At 59.5% G+C, this 16,674-nt stretch overlaps 1 protein-coding gene across 4 annotated transcripts; it reads right to left on the reverse strand.

Moving 5' to 3' along the window:
* Window positions 1-382: 382 nt before the first annotated feature.
* IL3RA (interleukin 3 receptor subunit alpha) lies at window positions 383-16,179 on the reverse strand. 4 transcript variants are annotated; one of them, XM_047847380.1, is made up of 9 exons: window positions 15,710-16,179; window positions 13,107-13,209; window positions 10,156-10,274; window positions 9,693-9,810; window positions 7,145-7,277; window positions 6,767-6,942; window positions 3,039-3,154; window positions 1,063-1,090; window positions 383-756 (listed from the first exon to the last, which is right to left on the reverse strand). In XM_047847380.1, exons 2-9 carry the CDS (start codon window positions 13,168-13,170, stop codon window positions 383-385), a joined length of 1,128 nt encoding a protein of 375 aa, XP_047703336.1. In that variant the 5' UTR covers window positions 13,171-13,209; window positions 15,710-16,179. The 4 variants fall into 4 exon arrangements, with proteins under 4 accessions (XP_047703336.1, XP_047703335.1, XP_047703334.1 ...); XM_047847379.1 differs by having other exon boundaries at window positions 383-1,090; window positions 9,693-9,762; XM_047847378.1 differs by having other exon boundaries at window positions 383-1,090.
* Window positions 16,180-16,674: the final 495 nt, after the last annotated feature.

Raw genomic sequence — 16,674 nt, forward strand, 5'->3', positions numbered from 1 at the left:
GTTTCCGAGAAGGGAAGGCTATGCCCGGTGGGCGGGGCGCTCCCCAAGTTCGCGCGCCAGGACCCTCGCCCCAGCCGACCGTCGTGGGAGCAGGCGCGCGCAGACGCGGCGGGGGGCGGGGGGCCGCGTGGATACCGGGGGGCTGCGGCCACGCGCCAAGGAGCCCCCGGAGCTGGGACACGGTCCCTGCGGCCTCCGGAGGGACCGCAGCCCCGCCCCGCCCGTCTGCCAGGCGACAGGCGTGCAGGACCCCGAGACCGCAGCCCCCAGCTGTGGTACCTGTTGTAGCCCCCGCCCCCCAGAGAGAGACAGGGTACGGCCGCAAGGCACGGCCCCCCAGAACCTGCGGAGGGCACCTGGAGAGGCCTAAGCAAACTGAAACTTAACCAGCTTGTTGCACTTCTGTACAATTGCTTGGCGCGCCCGCGCACTCCTCACCGATCGTTGAGATACCCCTACCCCCAGTTGTGGTTTGACCTAAAGGTAAAAACCAATCGAATTCTGCTAACTGTTCAAATGTAAACATCAACCAATCGCAGCTCTGTAACTGTGAAAAAGCCCTGATCTCCCCATGACTTGTTTGTAGCTGTCTATAAAAGGGCTGTAAAAACCTCACTCGGGGCCTCTCAGCGTCACCGGCAACCAGTGCGCGGAGGACCGGGTTCGAACCTGCAATAAAGGACCCTTGCTGCTCGGCTTTGGCTCTGGACTCTGGTGGTTCGTTTTTTGGGGTCTCTTGAATCTGGGCGTTACAACCTGAGTCGGAAACAAGGTGTGTGCACGTGTGAGTGAGGGATGGGAGGGGGGGCTCATGCTGCATGAGGGGGGCCCTGAGGCCAATGACAGGTGTCCTTGTGAGAGACAGAAGGGGGGACACAGGCACAGAGGAGAAGCCCCGGGAAGGCGGAGTCCCAGCTCCGTGCGGTCTGCCCCCAGCACTGCGTAGGGGTGAGTGGGGCCCACACGCACAGCCCCGCGCAGGGGAGCGGAGGGAGCGCAATAACACAAGGCCTGCCCTTCCTGATGCCGAGTTGGGGGGGTGGGGGGCTGGGGGACACTCACCTTCTCGGTGTAGGCGGGAATCTGAGCCCTGCAAAACAAAACCAGAAGGCGGTGGGTGCCCAGCGCTGTCCCCTGAGAGGGACCCTTGTTCTGTGAGCCCTGTGGTTGGGCGGGAATCGCCAATATAATGTGTGAATCAATATGACCGTAAAGGAGAGATTAACTGAAAACTATGTGGCCTTGAAGTCCCGGGGGGGGGGGTGGGGTGGGGGGGGGGGTGGTGGTCAGTTGCTTAAGCGTCCCGACTTTGGATTTCGGCTCAGGCCATGACCTCACAGTTCGTGGTTTGGGTCCTGTTTCAGACCGTTTTTTGGTTTTTGTTTTTTGTTTTGAGAGAGAGAGAGAGAAAATGGACGGGAGCGGCAGAGAGGGGAGGGAGAGAGTGAGAATCCCAAGCAGGTTCCCCACCGTCAGCACAGAGCCCCTTCGGGCCTCGAACTCACAAACTGTGACACCATGACCTGAGCCAAAATCCAGAGTCGGATGTTTGGCCGACTGAGCCACCCAGGAGCCCCTGTACCGGGTCTTATAAAACAAAAACAAAAAAAAACGTAGAATTAATAACGTTTGTGTTTTTGACCACTTGTACGTTTGCAGAAACATGATGTATCATCACTAGTGAACTATAAACAATAAACAGAATATACAAAGAAGTAAAGAAAAGTGATACCTTTAAGTCAATAATTGAGTATGAAATACTAAGTACCTCCAAACGTTTGCTCATTGTCCTTCAATTTGCAGACTTAAAATTTTTGAAATTTATTGATTGATCATCTCTGCCCAACATGGGGCTCAAACTCACGATCCTTCAGATGAAGAGTCACATGCTCCACGGACAGAACCAGCCAGGTGCGTTACTCACTATACATCACTCTGCATTTTCCACGCCTCTGTGTATACACGGGATGCCCCAGGGTGGCCCTTGTGTCCGGCTGACATTCGTGGGGGGTCGGATTCCACAGTGTGGCTATATTTTGTTCGTCCCTTCTCTTGGGTCATTCCCAAACACAGCTGCTGTGACCAGTCAGGGCCCCACTCTGCTGGGATTATGTTTACACTTCTCTGGGAGCCACACCTTGCAGGGGATCTGCTGCCTTCGTAAGCTGGAACCAAAGGCTCTTCCAAAGCGACTGCGCCATTTTTTAAGTAAAGGATATGGTTTTATCCTGGCTCTTGCAATGCAGAGAATGCTCCTCCATGAGGAACATCTCACAGAAGGAGCCACCTGCGGGTTTCCTGAAACGGGCCATACCATTCGAAATGGCCACAAGTTAGTGGCACAAAAGTGTTCCAGTCAAGTGGGTGACGACCTGGCTGACACTGGGTTGGGCCAGACTTTGTCATTTTCGCTGATCTAACGGGTGTGGACCGGCCTCTCCCTGCGGTTTGCATTTTCTTTGCTACCTTTTCATGTATTTATGGGTCATGAATACATCTTCTTTGGGGAAGTGGCTGTTTCAACTTTTTACCCTTTGGGTTTTTTATACGGTTGTTTATCTCCTTGGTATTGACTTGAAAGAATTCCTTATCCACCCTAGACGTGCGTCCTTTGACAGACAAATGCACAACTGGTTTCTTCCACGTGTAACCTGCCTTTTCAATTTTACCTCTGTCTTTTCAATAGCCAACACTGTTACTTTTGGTAAAGCTAAAAAAATTTTTTTATGCTTCATATATTTTTTTGATGATTTTTAGAGACACACACACAAAAACTTAAATGATGTTTACTTTTTTCCATTTTTTTGTTACCTTTTTTCACTTTATGTAGGGTTTAGCTTCTATTTATTTTTGTTTATTTTTGGTTATTTTTTATGTAATGTTTAGTTTTAAAAGATTAAAAACAATTCTTTTTGGTTCATATTTGTGTGTGTGTGTGTGTGTGTGTGTGTGTGTGTGTGTGTGTGTTTATCTGCTTCCAAACCCTCAGGGTGTAGATTCTGGAGAATCTAGAATTTCCAGTGGGGGCAAGCATTTACCTTTTGTATTTCAAGTTCGTATGTAAATCTGTGATTAAAGTGGCTTGACATTTTCCACTCCATGATTGAATAGGATTTATTACACATTCCGGTGATGTTGGGCAGACTTAATCTCTCTAGGGAAGAAAAAAAAATTTTTTATGAGTAAAACAAATCAATATTTTTCATCCCCTAGAAGATACTTAAAAAAATTTTTTTTAATATTTATTTATTTTTGAGAGAGAGAAAGGGAGAGAGAGACAGGGCATGAGCAGGGGAGGGGCGGAGAGAGAGGGAGACACAGAATCCGAAGAGGGCTCCAGGCTCTGAGCCGTCAGCACAGAGCCGGTTGTGGGGCTCGAACCCACAAACCGTGAGGTCATGACCTGAGCCAAAGTCGGACGTTTAACCAACTGAGCCCCCCAGGTGCCCCTAGAAGATGCCTTTAAAACAGGCTTCTTACAAATTCGGATGCAGGGGAGGCAGAGAGAAGGTCATTTCAAGGTTGAAGACGGGGCAAAACACCAAGACAGATGCCTGACAGGGTATCTGGTTGAACGAGGGCCAGCTGCTCAGACACCAGCCTGCGAGAGACCCCCGCCCATGCCGAGATCCTTCTGGAAGGCGCTCCTAGGTCTGTGCAGCCGAGTCCCCCGGACTACACCTCACGGTTTCACCTTGGCCACACGTCCACTGCTCTCCGGTCCGCCCTTGGGGCTGCTGGGAGCCTCCCGTCTGTCTGTCCCCCCTTCGGGGTGCCGTTCCGGGGCTCTGCCCCCCAGCTCTCCCTCCAGAGGGTCGGCCTCTCTGTCGCCAAGGCGTCAGTAGCTTCCTGTGTGACCGCGTCTGAGACGACACCACGGGTCCGACCTCCACGAGGAGCCCAGCCCTGCGTCCTTGCCCGACTGCCCTGCGGTCCGCCTGGACCCCTGGCAGAGAGCTCCCCGCAGGGGGGTCTCCAGCTCGGGGTCTCCTCGTCTTTTTCTCGCTCCTGCTCCCCCTCCTCGCCTTCGCCCTCCTCCTCTCCCTCCCCCCTCCTCCCCTCCTCTTGCTCTCCCCCTCCTCTCCCTCCTCCTCCTCCTCCTCTCCCCCCACCTATGATGTCACCCTGCACCCAGCCTCATTCGGCCCCTCTTTCTACCCCAGCAGCATCCACAGAACCCACTGCAATTCCGTCCTGGGAAACAGTCTCCAAAGGGGCTCCCCCCGCCCCTCCCTGCAGCCGTCCAGGCTGTGCCGTCTCCTGCTGCCTTGCACGGGGACCTTCGGGAATGGCCTTCCCCCCTCAGGACCAGGACGCCCGCGGCCAGCAGCCTGTTTGGGAGGACGCGCCCATGGCAGGGCGGGGAAGGGAGGCCCGGGCGGCAGGGACTTCCCAAAGAGCGGCCGCTCAGTCCTGCTGGGGAACCACCCTGCAGACGAAGGAACGCACCTGGTAGGAGCCCCCCAGCCCAGGGCGAGGGAGCCGGGTTACTCACCAGCCCCTACGGCTTCCGGCCAAGCACTCGTGTGGCACCTGCTCAGGGACTGAAAGGCTCGGTCACTACATAGCACCCACGTGCAGGGTCATGTGCAGGCCCGGGGCCCCGCGGGGCAGGAAGGGCCGGGGCGAAATGCGACTTAACTTCTAAGGATCTCTGCAGGGGCGCCTGGGTGGCTCAGTGAGTTAAACATCCGACTTTGGCTCAGGTCATCATCTCCCGGTTCGGGGGTTCAAGCCCCGTGTCAGGCCCTGTGCTGACAGCTTGGAGCCTGGAGCCTGGTTCAGATTCTGTGTCTCCCTCTCTCTCTGTCCCTCCCCTGTTTGCTCTCTCTCTCTCTCTCTCTCTCTCTCTCTCAAGTAAATAGTGTCTTTGCAGGTACAGTAAGTGAAGGTTCTGGGACGACCTCCTTCTGCATCAAGGTGGCCCTAAATCCGATGACGACTGTCCCTATAAAAGTCCGAACAGGAGACACAGACACAGAGGGGAAGCCTCAGGAAGAGGGACGCAGACACGGGAGGGACGCGGCCACGAGCCCAGGGATGCCTGGAGCCCCAGAAGCTGGAAGAGGCAGGAAGGACCCTCCCCTGGAGCCTCAGGAGGGGGCACAGCCTTGTGCTGCCTGGATCTCAGACTCGGATGCTCCAAGCCTCGTGGTTTGGGATCGTTTGTTAAGGCAGCAGCTGGGAACCAACAGTCCCCCCCGCACCGGACCCGATTCTCCGTGTCAATGGGTGATGTCTCTGACACTCTGAGACGGCCGCACCTGCGGGCCCGGACCTGGCCAGTCAACGCCCAGAGACATCGCTGTCCGTGGCCCCAGGCTTGGGTTCTTGGTCTCCTGGTGCCATCTGGAAATCGCTCATAATGGTATGGCACGAATTCCCCACGGCTGCCACAGCAAAGTCCCACAAACTGGTGGCTTGGCCCGTAGAAATGTGTCCTCTTCCAGGTCTGGAGGCCAGAAATCTGAAGTCCACGTGTCCCCAGGGCTGGTTCCTCACAGGGAGACTCTGTTCGCGGCCCCTTTCCCACTGCGGGCGGCTGCTGGGGAGGCTGGGCGTCCCTGGGCTGGACACACGTCACCTGTCTCTGTGCCTTCCTCCTCTCCTGGCCTTCTCCTCCGTCCCGGCGTGGGCCTCTGCATCTCCTCCCCTTTGTATGGGCAGCACCGTATTGGATTGGGTGGGGGCTGCCTTGCTGCACGTGCAAAGACCCTGTTTCGACATGAGGCGCCTTCGCAGGCGCCCGGGGGTGGCCCGATGTTTGCGCAGGACAACCGGCCTCTTGGAACTCGCGCAAGTGAGGTCCTGGTGCGTCGGCGGAGCCTGAGGCCAGGCGCGTTCCCAGCTGCGCGCGTCCCCGCCGGGCGCCCACACACGCACGGACCAGCCCAGCGCGCTCCCTGCCCGCCCGAGCCGGGAGCCGCGGGGTGGACACGGGGGGCGGGGGCGGGGGCAGCGTGCCTGGCGTCGCACGAGGCCTTGCACGCGGTGCGCAAACACCCGCGAGGGAGCAGCGTCCGACCCGTGCGGACGCAACACAGCGTCTCGGCCCCAGGGGAGGGAGTCCGCCAGCGCAGGAAAAGGCCCCCGCTTTTCCAGTCGGAGGCCTGCCTTGTCCCCTCTGAACCCCCGTCTCAGCTCAAGCGGCGGCTCACGGCCCCCGGCCCCCACGTGACCCCGCGCTTCTCGGGGCTGGCAGGGGCCACCGTGCGGAGAGGGGTCTGCTTTAAGGGAACGAACCACGAGACTGCTCTGCTAAGGTGGGGTCCGCGCGCCCCGAACCCGAAGGAGGGTGGACACAGGGCCTCGGCGGGCGCCGCGAGCACGATACTGAGCCCCCCAGACTCCTGGCGGGAACACGTGCCATCGCGTGCCCTGACCCCCCCCCCCCAAGAAGGTGACCCCCTGGGGAGGCGATTAGGCTTAGGTGACGTCATGAAGGTGGGGCCCCCCGGGATGCTTTCCTGGCTTCCCACAAAGACCACATGGCTCCCTTTGTCTGTGCCCCGTGCGAGGTCCCGGCAGGGAGGGGTCCCCAAGCCAGGAGGACGGTCGCCCCCCGGGACCCACATGCGCCCCCAGAACCCTGAGAACCTACCGTGTCACTCGAGCCGGCCTCCTGCGGTGTCTCCTTACGGCTGCTGGAGCTCCGGCCGTCAGCAGGTGCGGCCCTGGAGCGTGTCCCCGCGCCCCCCCCCCCCCCCCAGGTCAGCAGGTGCGGCCCTGGAGCGCGTCCCCTCCCCCCACCCCCGCCAGGACTCACCGATGCCTGCTAGTTCCACAGTGAGGTCGGAGCAGGGGATCCTCGCGCCCTTGCCAGTGCCCTTCACCAGGAACTGGACGTGCTCCCCGAGCCCGGACACGTCGTCGAAATGACACCGGATGTGTGTCCCCCGATCGTCCACCCCGTACCGGGGACACTCCTCCTCCTCGTAGGTCCTGCGGCCACCAGCGGGCACTCAGCAATGACCCAGCACCGCCCCCCCACCGCCCCCCACCCCCGCCCAGCACAGCAGGGGCCGCCAGCCGTGAGTGACCCAGCGCCCCCCTCCCAAGCCTGGCACGGCCGGGGACACCGCTGGCCCCCCAGGGGCCCCGGCGCCCGGTCGAGACAGCCTGCCGCGCCTGCGGCCGCGCCTACTTGAGGTCCCGCCAGTACAGGCGATACTGCACGTCACCGGGGGCCGCGCGGCCCGCCTCCCAGCTGCACGTCAGGAAGTCCACGTCGTGCACCCAGCAGCCCAGACGCTGCGCGGCCGCCTCACGGTGGCCCTCTGTGCTTGCAAAGGGCGGGACACAAAAGCACGTCCCCGTGAGCACGGGCGCCAGCGTGTCCGGGCCCCGGGCGAATTCACACACACTTGCAGCAACACACGCGGACGCGTCCTGCGCCGGCTGGCCTCAGTTTCCCCCGGGGCTTGCCTCAGTTTACCCCCGGGGCTTGACTCAGTTTCCCCCGGGGCTTGACTCAGTTTACCCCCGTGGCTTGACTCAGTTTACCCCTTGTGGCTTGACTCAGTTCCCCCCGTGGCTTGACTCAGTTTCCCCCCGTGGCTTGACTCGGTTTCCCCCCGTGGCTTGACTCACTTTCCCCTCGTGGCTTGACTCAGTTTACCCCCCGGGGCTTGACTCAGTTTACCCCTTGTGGCTTGACTCAGTTTACCCCCGTGGCTTGACTCAGTTTCCCCCGGGGCTTGCCTCAGTTTACCCCCGGGGCTTGACTCGGTTTCCCCCTTGTGGCTTGACTCAGTTCCCCCTGTGGCTTGACTCAGTTTCCTCCCGTGGCTTGCCTCAGTTTACCCCCGGGGCTTGACTCACTTTCCCGTCGTGGCTTGACTCAGTTTACCCCCCGGGGCTTGACTCAGTTTACCCCTTGTGGCTTGACTCAGTTTACCCCCGGGGCTTGACTCAGTTTACCCCCGGGGCTTGACTCAGTTTACCCCTTGTGGCTTGACTCAGTTCCCTCCGTGGCTTGACTCGGTTTCCCTCGTGGCTTGACTCGGTTTCCCCCGGGGCTTGCCTCAGTTTACCCCCCGGGGCTTGACTCAGTTTCCCCCCTGTGGCTTGACTCAGTTTACCCCCAGGGCTTGACTCAGTTTACCCCCGTGGCTTGACTCAGTTTACCCCTTGTGGCTTGACTCAGTTCCCCCCGTGGCTTGACTCAGTTTCCCCCGTGGCTTGACTCGGTTTCCCCCCGTGGCTTGACTCACTTTCCCCTCGTGGCTTGACTCAGTTTACCCCCTGTGGCTTGACTCAGTTTACCCCTTGTGGCTTGACTCTGTTTCCCCGTGGCTTGACTTGGTTTCCCCCCGTGGCTTGACTCACTTTCCCCTCGTGGCTTGACTCAGTTTCCCCGGGGCTTGACTCAGTTTACCCCCTGTGGCTTGACTCAGTTTACCCCCTGTGGCTTGACTCAGTTTATCCCCCGTGGCTTGACTCAGTTTACCCCTTGTGGCTTGACTCGGTTTCCCCCGTGGCTTGACTCAGTTTCCCCTCGTGGCTTGACTCAGTTTACCCCCCGGGGCTTACCTCAGTTTACCCCCCGGGGCTTGCCTCAGTTTACCCCCCGGGGCTTGCCTCAGTTTACCCCCCGGGGCTTGCCTCAGTTTACCCCCGTGGCTTGCCTCAGTTTACCCCCTGTGGCTTGCCTCGGTTTCCCTCGTGGCTTGCCTCGGTTTCCCTCGTGGCTTGCCTCGGTTTCCCCCGTGGCTTGCCTCAGTTTACCCCCCGGGGCTTGCCTCAGTTTCCCCCCTGTGGCTTGACTCACTTTCCCCCCTGTGGCTTGACTCAGTTTACCCCCCGTGGCTTGACTCAGTTTATCCCCCGTGGCTTGACTCAGTTTACCCCTTGTGGCTTGACTCGGTTTCCCCGTGGCTTGACTCGGTTTCCCCCCGTGGCTTGACTCACTTTCCCCTCGTGGCTTGACTCAGTTTACCCCCTGTGGCTTGACTCAGTTTACCCCTTGTGGCTTGACTCGGTTTCCCCCGTGGCTTGACTCGGTTTCCCCCTGTGGCTTGACTCACTTTCCCCTCGTGGCTTGACTCAGTTTCCCCGGGGCTTGACTCAGTTTCCCTCGTGGCTTGACTCGGTTTCCCCCGTGGCTTGCCTCAGTTTACCCCCCGGGGCTTGCCTCAGTTTCCCCCCTGTGGCTTGACTCACTTTCCCCCCTGTGGCTTGACTCAGTTTACCCCCCGTGGCTTGACTCAGTTTATCCCCCGTGGCTTGACTCAGTTTACCCCTTGTGGCTTGACTCGGTTTCCCCGTGGCTTGACTCGGTTTCCCCCCGTGGCTTGCCTCAGTTTCCCCCGTGGCTTGCCTCAGTTTCCCCGGGGCTTGCCTCAGTTTCCCCCCATGGCTGGACTCCGTTTCCCCCCATCAAGCGCCTCTTAAAAACAGCCAAGCTCTCTCTGAAACGCAGGTCACCACGCATGCGCTCGGGACACGGGACCCTCGTCCCCAAGGCCCCGGGCCCACCGGGTCCCCCGATCGCCTCGCGCCCCTCCCCTCCCGGCCTCAGCCCTGCCCACCATCCCCGTGTCCTCACTTGCCCAGTTCGCTTCCAGAAGCTCCCGTGGACGACGAACTTCCGCGTGCGTGGACCGCCCCCCCCCCACCCCGCCCCGGGGTCGCGTCCTTTTGTCGCCACTCCCCGCAGAGACCCCTTCCGTGCCGAACCCCGCTGCCCTCACCTGGCCTGGGGTACAGGATCCCCGCGGAGAACGGCGGGTCTCCGGTGGAGGCGACCGTGAAATTCGTCACCTGACACGAGGGAAGTACGCGGAACTGGCAGTAACGCTTGTCGATGGCCTACGGGGAGCGCGTCACGTTGGGCCCTGTCGCCCAGGACGTCAAAACCCCGCCCTGAGCCATGCGCCCTCGGGCTCCTGCGCGACCTCCTCGGAAATCCCGGCCATGTGCGTGCACGGGCTTCTGCACGAGGCGGGACGGGCGGTGCCTGTCGTGGGGTCTCAGCACGGCCGAGTCGCAGACCCCCAGACGCGGGCCCCGGGGCCACGGTACCTGGCGGGGACCCCCCACCCCATCCCCCAGCCCAGCCCGCAGGAGAACCCCCAGGTCTGCGACACCAGGGCCGGGCGGTGGCTCTCGGGTCCCCGGAGGACCCCCGGTGCCGAGGTCGGGGGACGAGCCTACCTTAGTGATCAGCCTCGAGTTGATGAAACAGCTGATCTCAGACACGTTTCCGCTGAGGTCCCAGGTCAACCTTCTCGTCTCGGGCTGCATTCGCAGGTTCTTAATCGGCGGCTCGGGATCTGAAACGTGGACACAGGGTCGCCTGAGGTCACAAGAGGTCCCGCTGCTGAGGCCTCATGGTCCGTGGGGTCGAGCCCCGTGTGGGGCCCTGGGCTGACAGCTCGGAGCCTGGAGCCTGCTTCACATTCTGTGTCCCCGTCTCCCTCTCTGCCGCTGAGACCCAGACGCCCATCAGATACTTGGTGAGGTTTTCTCTGGGGTCCCTTTGAAGGTCCCACAGGTCCCACAGGACATGACTTTCATAAATGTCCACCTCGTTTACGGCCTGTGAGTATGATGATTGCTGATCAAGATCAACGACCTTCGTTTCATCAGCAAAACCAACCCACACAAACACCTAGCTTTCCGGCTTGGGGTTCTCGCGACGTATAAGGATAATTTACTCCTTAACAATTAAAACAAAAAACAAAAAACCCCGAAGGGCGCCTGGGTGGCTCAGTCACTTAAGCGCCTGACTCTTGAACTCGGCTCAGGTCATGATCGCACCGTTCCTGACTTCCAGACCCGTATCAGGTCTGTGCTTACAACGCGGAACCTGCTTTGGATTTTCTCTCCTTCTCTCTGTCTCTCTCTCGTCTCAGAAATAAATAAACAGTTGAAAAAATAATAAGAAAATGCACCAAAGGAAATTCTTTCTAAGTTGAAAATGTAATTCTTAAAAACTTTTTTATGTTTATTTGTTTTGGGGACAGACACACGGGAAGAGCAGGGGAGGGGCAGACAGGGAGGGAGACACAGAATCCGAAGCGGCTCCAGGCTCCGAGCTGTCGGCACAGAGCCCCACGCGGGGCTCGAACCCACGGACCGCGAGATCATGAGCTGAGCCGAAGTCGGACGCTGAACCGACCGAGCCACCCACGTGCCCCGGAAAATGTTAATTTTTTACAGATTCTTATGCCTCCAAATTTACGCTGAGTTCTACCATTTCAACATCGAACGTCATTAAGACGGATATGAAAAATGAAAGAATGAATCTTAATTTTAGCAGATCTTTATCCTGCTTTACGTGGTGTTTATGAATAACATCCATATCTATAACGGATCCGATATTTAAGGAAGAAATAGTATCCTGTGCACAAACTTTCAAAAAGGAAAGGAAAGGATGGGAAATAGCCTGGGTGGCTCAGTCCGTGACGCGTCTTGTTTTCGGCTCGGGTCGTGATCTCAGGGTTCGTGAGTTCGAGCGCTGCGTCTGGCTCTGTGCCGAGCGACAGACGGCTGCTTGGGATTCTCTTTCTTCCCTTCTCCTGCTCATTCTATCCCTCTCTCTCTAAATAAAGAAATAAACCTAAAAACTAAGAAACATAAGATAAAATAATAAAATCCACAAATACATAAACCCGGTAATACCACACGACCCAAGAGACTTACTCCGGGAATACAAGGTTCTTTTAACTGTGAATAGAATTCACCCCATTCACAGACTACTAATAATCTCCATAAAAGCAGGAAACAAAAAAAAATGACTGAGTTTAAAACCCATTTGGGATTAAGATATCTAAGCAAACCAGGAATGGAAGACAATTTCCTTACCCTGATAAATCTATGAAAATGTTTCAGCTAATTCAGACTCACTGGTGAAAGACTAACCACTTCTACTTAAGGCTAGAACGGGGCAAGGCATGTGATTTCAACACCTCCTCGGTGGTGCTGCCTGGATCTTGGTGGTCCTGCCCCTCCTGGGTCTCAGGGGTCCTGCCCCCCGTGGATCTCAGCGGCCCTGCCCCCCCCCCCCCCCCCCCCCGGATCTCAGAGGTCCTGCCCTTCCTGAACCTCAGAGGTCCTGCCCTGCCTGGATCTCAGCAGCCCTTCCCTGCCTGGATCTCAGCGGCTTTGCCCTGCCTGTATCTCAGAGGTCCTGCCCCTCCTGGGTCTCAGTGGCCCTGCCCCTCTTGGATCTCAGTGATCCTGCCCCTCCTGGATCTCAGTGGCCCTGCCCTGCCTGGGTCTCAGTGGTCCTGCCCTGCCTGGATCTCAGGGATCCCGCCCCTCCTGGATCTCAGTGGTCCTGCCCCATCTCAATCTCAGTGGTCCTATCCCCCCTCCCCAACCCCCGGATCTCAGTAATCCTCCCCTGCCTGGATCTCAGCAGCCCTTCCCTGCCTGGATCTCAGTGGCCCTGCCCCTCCTGGGTCTCAGGGGTCCTGCCCCTCCTGGGTCTCAGGGGTCCTGCCCTGCCTGGATCTCAGCGGCCCTGCCCCTCCTGGATCTGAGCCTCTGATCCCCAGAACTCTTGAGAAATAACAGGCCCTGGAATTTTGTCCTGGCCTCCTTCGCAGACCCTGACAGCCGCCTTCAGGGGACAAAGACCTTCCTCTCCAACCCCACAAAGCATGTGAATCTCACTCGCGATAGAGGAAGGAGTGAACGTCTAACGGGTTATGAAATCTGTGGCTGTCCCCCCCGCCCCCTGCTGCTCACAGCGCCCCGACTGATAAAGACTGATAAAACGGCCGAGGTGGGGACACGGAGGTGCTCCTGCAGAAGTGAGACACTGGCGGCCCGGAGCCCCGCCCACCTCTGCGAGCGCTGGGAAAGAGGCCCTGAGCCCTGTCTCGCGCCCCCTGCGTCCTGGGAACCTTCCGGATGGCGCCCGGCCTGCAGGCAGACGGCCCTGCGTTCCCTTGGGTCACTATTGAGTCTCCCTGTCCTTTCCCGAACCCTGGACCCCCCTCCTCCAACCCCCTCTCCCCTCCGGCCCCCTCTCCCCCCTCTGTCCCCCTCCCTCCGTCTTGCCCCCTCCCCCATCTCCCCCCCCCCCCCCCCCGCAAAGCCACGGAGCCGCAAACCCCTGGACAGACGCGCACAGCGCTCGTGGGTTCCCACCTCACCTTCGTCCTTGTGCAGCAGACAGCACGCGGGCGTGAGACACAAGGCCAGCCACAGGAAGGCCATGGCGCTCCGGCTCCCGCGTCCCCGAGGGGAGGGCGCGCACTGGAAGAGAAGGGACCCTCAGCGCGCGCCGTGCGGGGCGGCGAGCCCGGGGCACCGCGGGCGCAGGGCGCACGGAGGGCGCACGGAGGGAGGGAAGGCTCCGGCGGGTCTGCGTGGGCGCACCCCTGCGCGCGTCTCCTGCGTGTGCACGCGTGGGGCCAGCCCTGGGGGTGTGTGTGTGTGTGTGCGCGTCCGCCGGCCGACAGAGACCCCCCCCCCACCCCTGAGCCCGCTCCTGGCTCCCGCCTGGCCCACCGGCCGGGAAACGCCGCGGGGCAGAGCGGGGGGGGGAAGGAAGTGCATTCACAGCCCCCGCCACAGGACCCAACAGGGACCCCACCCAGGGGTTTCAGCTCCTCTCCCGAGCCTCTCTCTCTCTCTCGCAGTTCTCCCGTCTCAACGCCGGAGAGACCCCCTCCCAGGAGAGGGGGATGGTAGGAGCCACGATTGCCTCTGGGTTAGTAATACAGGGATTGTAGCGAGTTTGTAATACAGGGATTGTAGCAGGTTAGTGATACAGGGATTGTAGTGGGTCTTTAATACGGGGATTATAGTTGGTCTCTAATACAGGGATTGTAGCGACTTTGTAATACAGGGATTGTAGCGACTTTGTAATACAGGGATTGTAGCGGGTGTGTAATACAGGGATTGTAGCAGGTTAGTGATACAGGGATTGTAGCGGGTCTGTAATACAGGGATTATAGTTGATCTGTAATACAGGGATTGTAGTGGGTCTGTAATACAGGGATTGTAGCGAGTTTGTAATATAGGGATTGTAGTGGGTCTGTAATACAGGGATTATAGTGGGTCTCTAATACAGGGATTGTAGCGGGTGTGTAATACAGGGATTGTAGCGGGTCTGTAATACAGGGATTATAGTTGATCTGTAATACAGGGATTGTAGCAGGTTAGTGATACAGGGATTGTAGTGGGTCTGTAATACAGGGATTGTAGCGACTTTGTAATACAGGGATTGTAGCGGGTTTGTAATACAGGGATTATAGTTGGTTTGTAATACAGGGATCGCAGTGGCTCTGTAATACAGGGATGTAGCCCGTTAGTGACACAGGGATTAGGGGGAAGAGAGGAAGGCATCAGGCTCCGTGTGTAGCGGGGGACCCCCCAACCCTATTCACCGTGAGCCAGACTTCAATGCGACGTTCACAAAACGTGGGTGCGGGAAACGCAGAGGACAGAGTGATGGGGCTTTTGAACCCGTGGGCGCAAGGGCGGCCTGGGGCTGAGGTTCCCGCGGACGTGGGGCGCTCCGGGCTGCGCCCAGTGGGACACCGGGTGCCCGCGGGGACGTGACTGCGCGGGGGTCGCGGGTGGTGCCCACGGCCCCCCCCCCCACAGGAGGGGCCAGCGCTGAGCGCCCCAGGGCAGGACCAGGGCCTCCCCAGACACAGCCCGGCGTCCCCATCTCGTGGCTCCGTGGCCCGCAGGGCCTCAGTCACCACACGGGACTCGCGGGCGTCCGTGGTGTTTCAAGTGGATCCATTCATTAATATTTTTCTGCAGGCGAATCCCCATCAAAATGCAAGCAGGGGGCCAAATGGCACAGTCACCACGTCTATGTGGCTCCGGAATGTTCCAGGCCCCCCCAAAGGAGACCCCGCCCCACGAGCTCTCAGTCGGATGCCCGTCCCCAGAACTAAGAGAGAGAGAGAGAGAGAGACAGAGTGAGCAGGGGAGGCGCAGAGAGAGAGGGAGACACAGAATGGGAAGCAGGCTCCAGGCTCTGAGCCATCAGCACAGAGCCCACGCGGGGTTCAAACTCACGCGAGATCACGCGAGATCTCGCGAGATCATGACCTGAGCCGAAGTTGGAGGCTCAACTGACTGAGCCACCCCGGTGCCCCTAAGATTTTTTTTTTTTTTAAATTCTAAAGCTCATTTTTTTTTCAATGTTTATTTATTTTGGGGACAGAGAGAGACAGAGCATGAACGGGGGAGGGGCAGAGAGAGAGGGAGACACAGAATGGGAAGCAGGCTCCAGGCTCCGAGCTGTCCGAGCAGAGCCTGATGCAGGGGTTGAACGCACGAACTGGGAGATCATGACCTGAGCCCAAGTCGGACGCTCAACCGACTGAGCCTCCCGGGCGCCCCTGTTGTGCACAATTTTTATAAACGGGATGGCACACCGTAGGGTCTCGTGGGCCTGCTTCTGTCCCTTAGGATGGAGTGCTGAGGTCTATGCAGCACTCACAGCTTTGCTGCTTTTCGTGGCCCAGTAGTGTTCCCCTGTGTGGACGGACCACACTCTGCACGCGTTGCCCCTCGGGGAGGGATTCGTGCGTAACAATCCGTCCAGGGCGCGTGGAGTCCCCCTCCCCGGGGGGCGGGGGGGACGCCCAGGAACCTGGGATCCGAGCCCCCAGGCCCTCCCGGCTGGGCTGGGCTGCACGCGGGGACCAAGCCACCCCCAGGGGCGCGAGTGAATTCTAGCACATTCCCCAGTGGACGTGACAGCCGCTCGCGCGGTGTCCAGCATCCTTACCTGCCGTCGCAGACCCGCCGCCGGCCTGGGGTCCCTCCTGCAGCCTACGCTCGCGATGTTCCCTGGGACGCGGAGAAGGTCCGCGTGCGTCGCAGCCTGCGCGCCGGTTGTTCCCCGGGACGCGGAGAAAGTGCGCGAGCGGGAGGCGGCAGCCGGCCTGGGGACCCTCCCCGGACCGCGGGCTCCTCACTCGTCACTCCTGCCTCGCCTCGCCTCGCCTCGCCTCGGAGGAAGTGTCCCCAAATAGCAACCAAAGCCCAAAGCTGGCTGTCGCTTGCTTCTCGGGGACTTTATAGTCCCCGCCAGGGGCCCCACCCCAGAGGCCAGACCCGGGCACGGTGGGCGTGGTCGGGGCCTGCCCGACGACCCCCTCCCTCCGACGGCCGGCCCGCTCTGTGCCTGTGTCTCTGCCTTAAAACCCGGGGACAGCCGCTGTGTCAGGAATGTGTCAGCCGCTTTCCCAGGAATGACCCTCTTTCTTTCAAAACGGCTGTTTTCCTGTTCCCCTTCCTCTTTGTGACAACCCTAATTGCTCCTAAGCGTCCAGGCCGGCAGGGGCAGCTTCCTGTGCGGCTTCTGGATGGCCGGGCCAGTGGCTTCTGGCCGGCTTCCCTGCAGGTCCCGCTGGAAACTCCCTCGTGCCCTCTGACACCGTCCCTGCTCGGGCTCCGGGTCCCCTGGTCAGGTCGCTGCCCGGGGCTTATGGGGTCAACCGCTCCCTCCAGACGGCAAACGGACCCCAGCTGCCTGTGCAGCTGGGATCGAGATGGCCCCGAGCCCAGCGGCGGCGCCTGGACTGAGCCCGTCCAGCCCCTTCCCTGCACCCCGCTCACCGCCATGACAACATGCGGCCTTCCCCAGGCTCAGGACCCTGTGACGCGGGAGGGGTCACCAGAAGTCAGTCTGACCCCCCTGCAGGGACCGTGCCCTGAAAAGGGGTCTTTTCTAAGTAAGTGAAGGATCTG

Source organism: Prionailurus viverrinus, unplaced genomic scaffold, assembly GCF_022837055.1.
Source record: "Prionailurus viverrinus isolate Anna unplaced genomic scaffold, UM_Priviv_1.0 scaffold_48, whole genome shotgun sequence".
Taxonomy (NCBI): domain Eukaryota; kingdom Metazoa; phylum Chordata; class Mammalia; order Carnivora; family Felidae; genus Prionailurus; species Prionailurus viverrinus.

Bases quoted from the DNA above. Each gene is read 5' to 3' on its own strand.
- IL3RA (XM_047847378.1), bottom strand. From the start codon at position 13,170: ATGGCCTTCCTGTGGCTGGCCTTGTGTCTCACGCCCGCGTGCTGTCTG. The intron at 10,275-13,106 runs GTGAGGTGGGAA...TCCACGTTTCAG, and splicing joins TCTGCTGCACAAGGACGAAG to ATCCCGAGCCGCCGATTAAG. The intron at 6,943-7,144 runs GTAGGCGCGGCC...TGGTGGCCGCAG, and splicing joins CTGTACTGGCGGGACCTCAA to GACCTACGAGGAGGAGGAGT.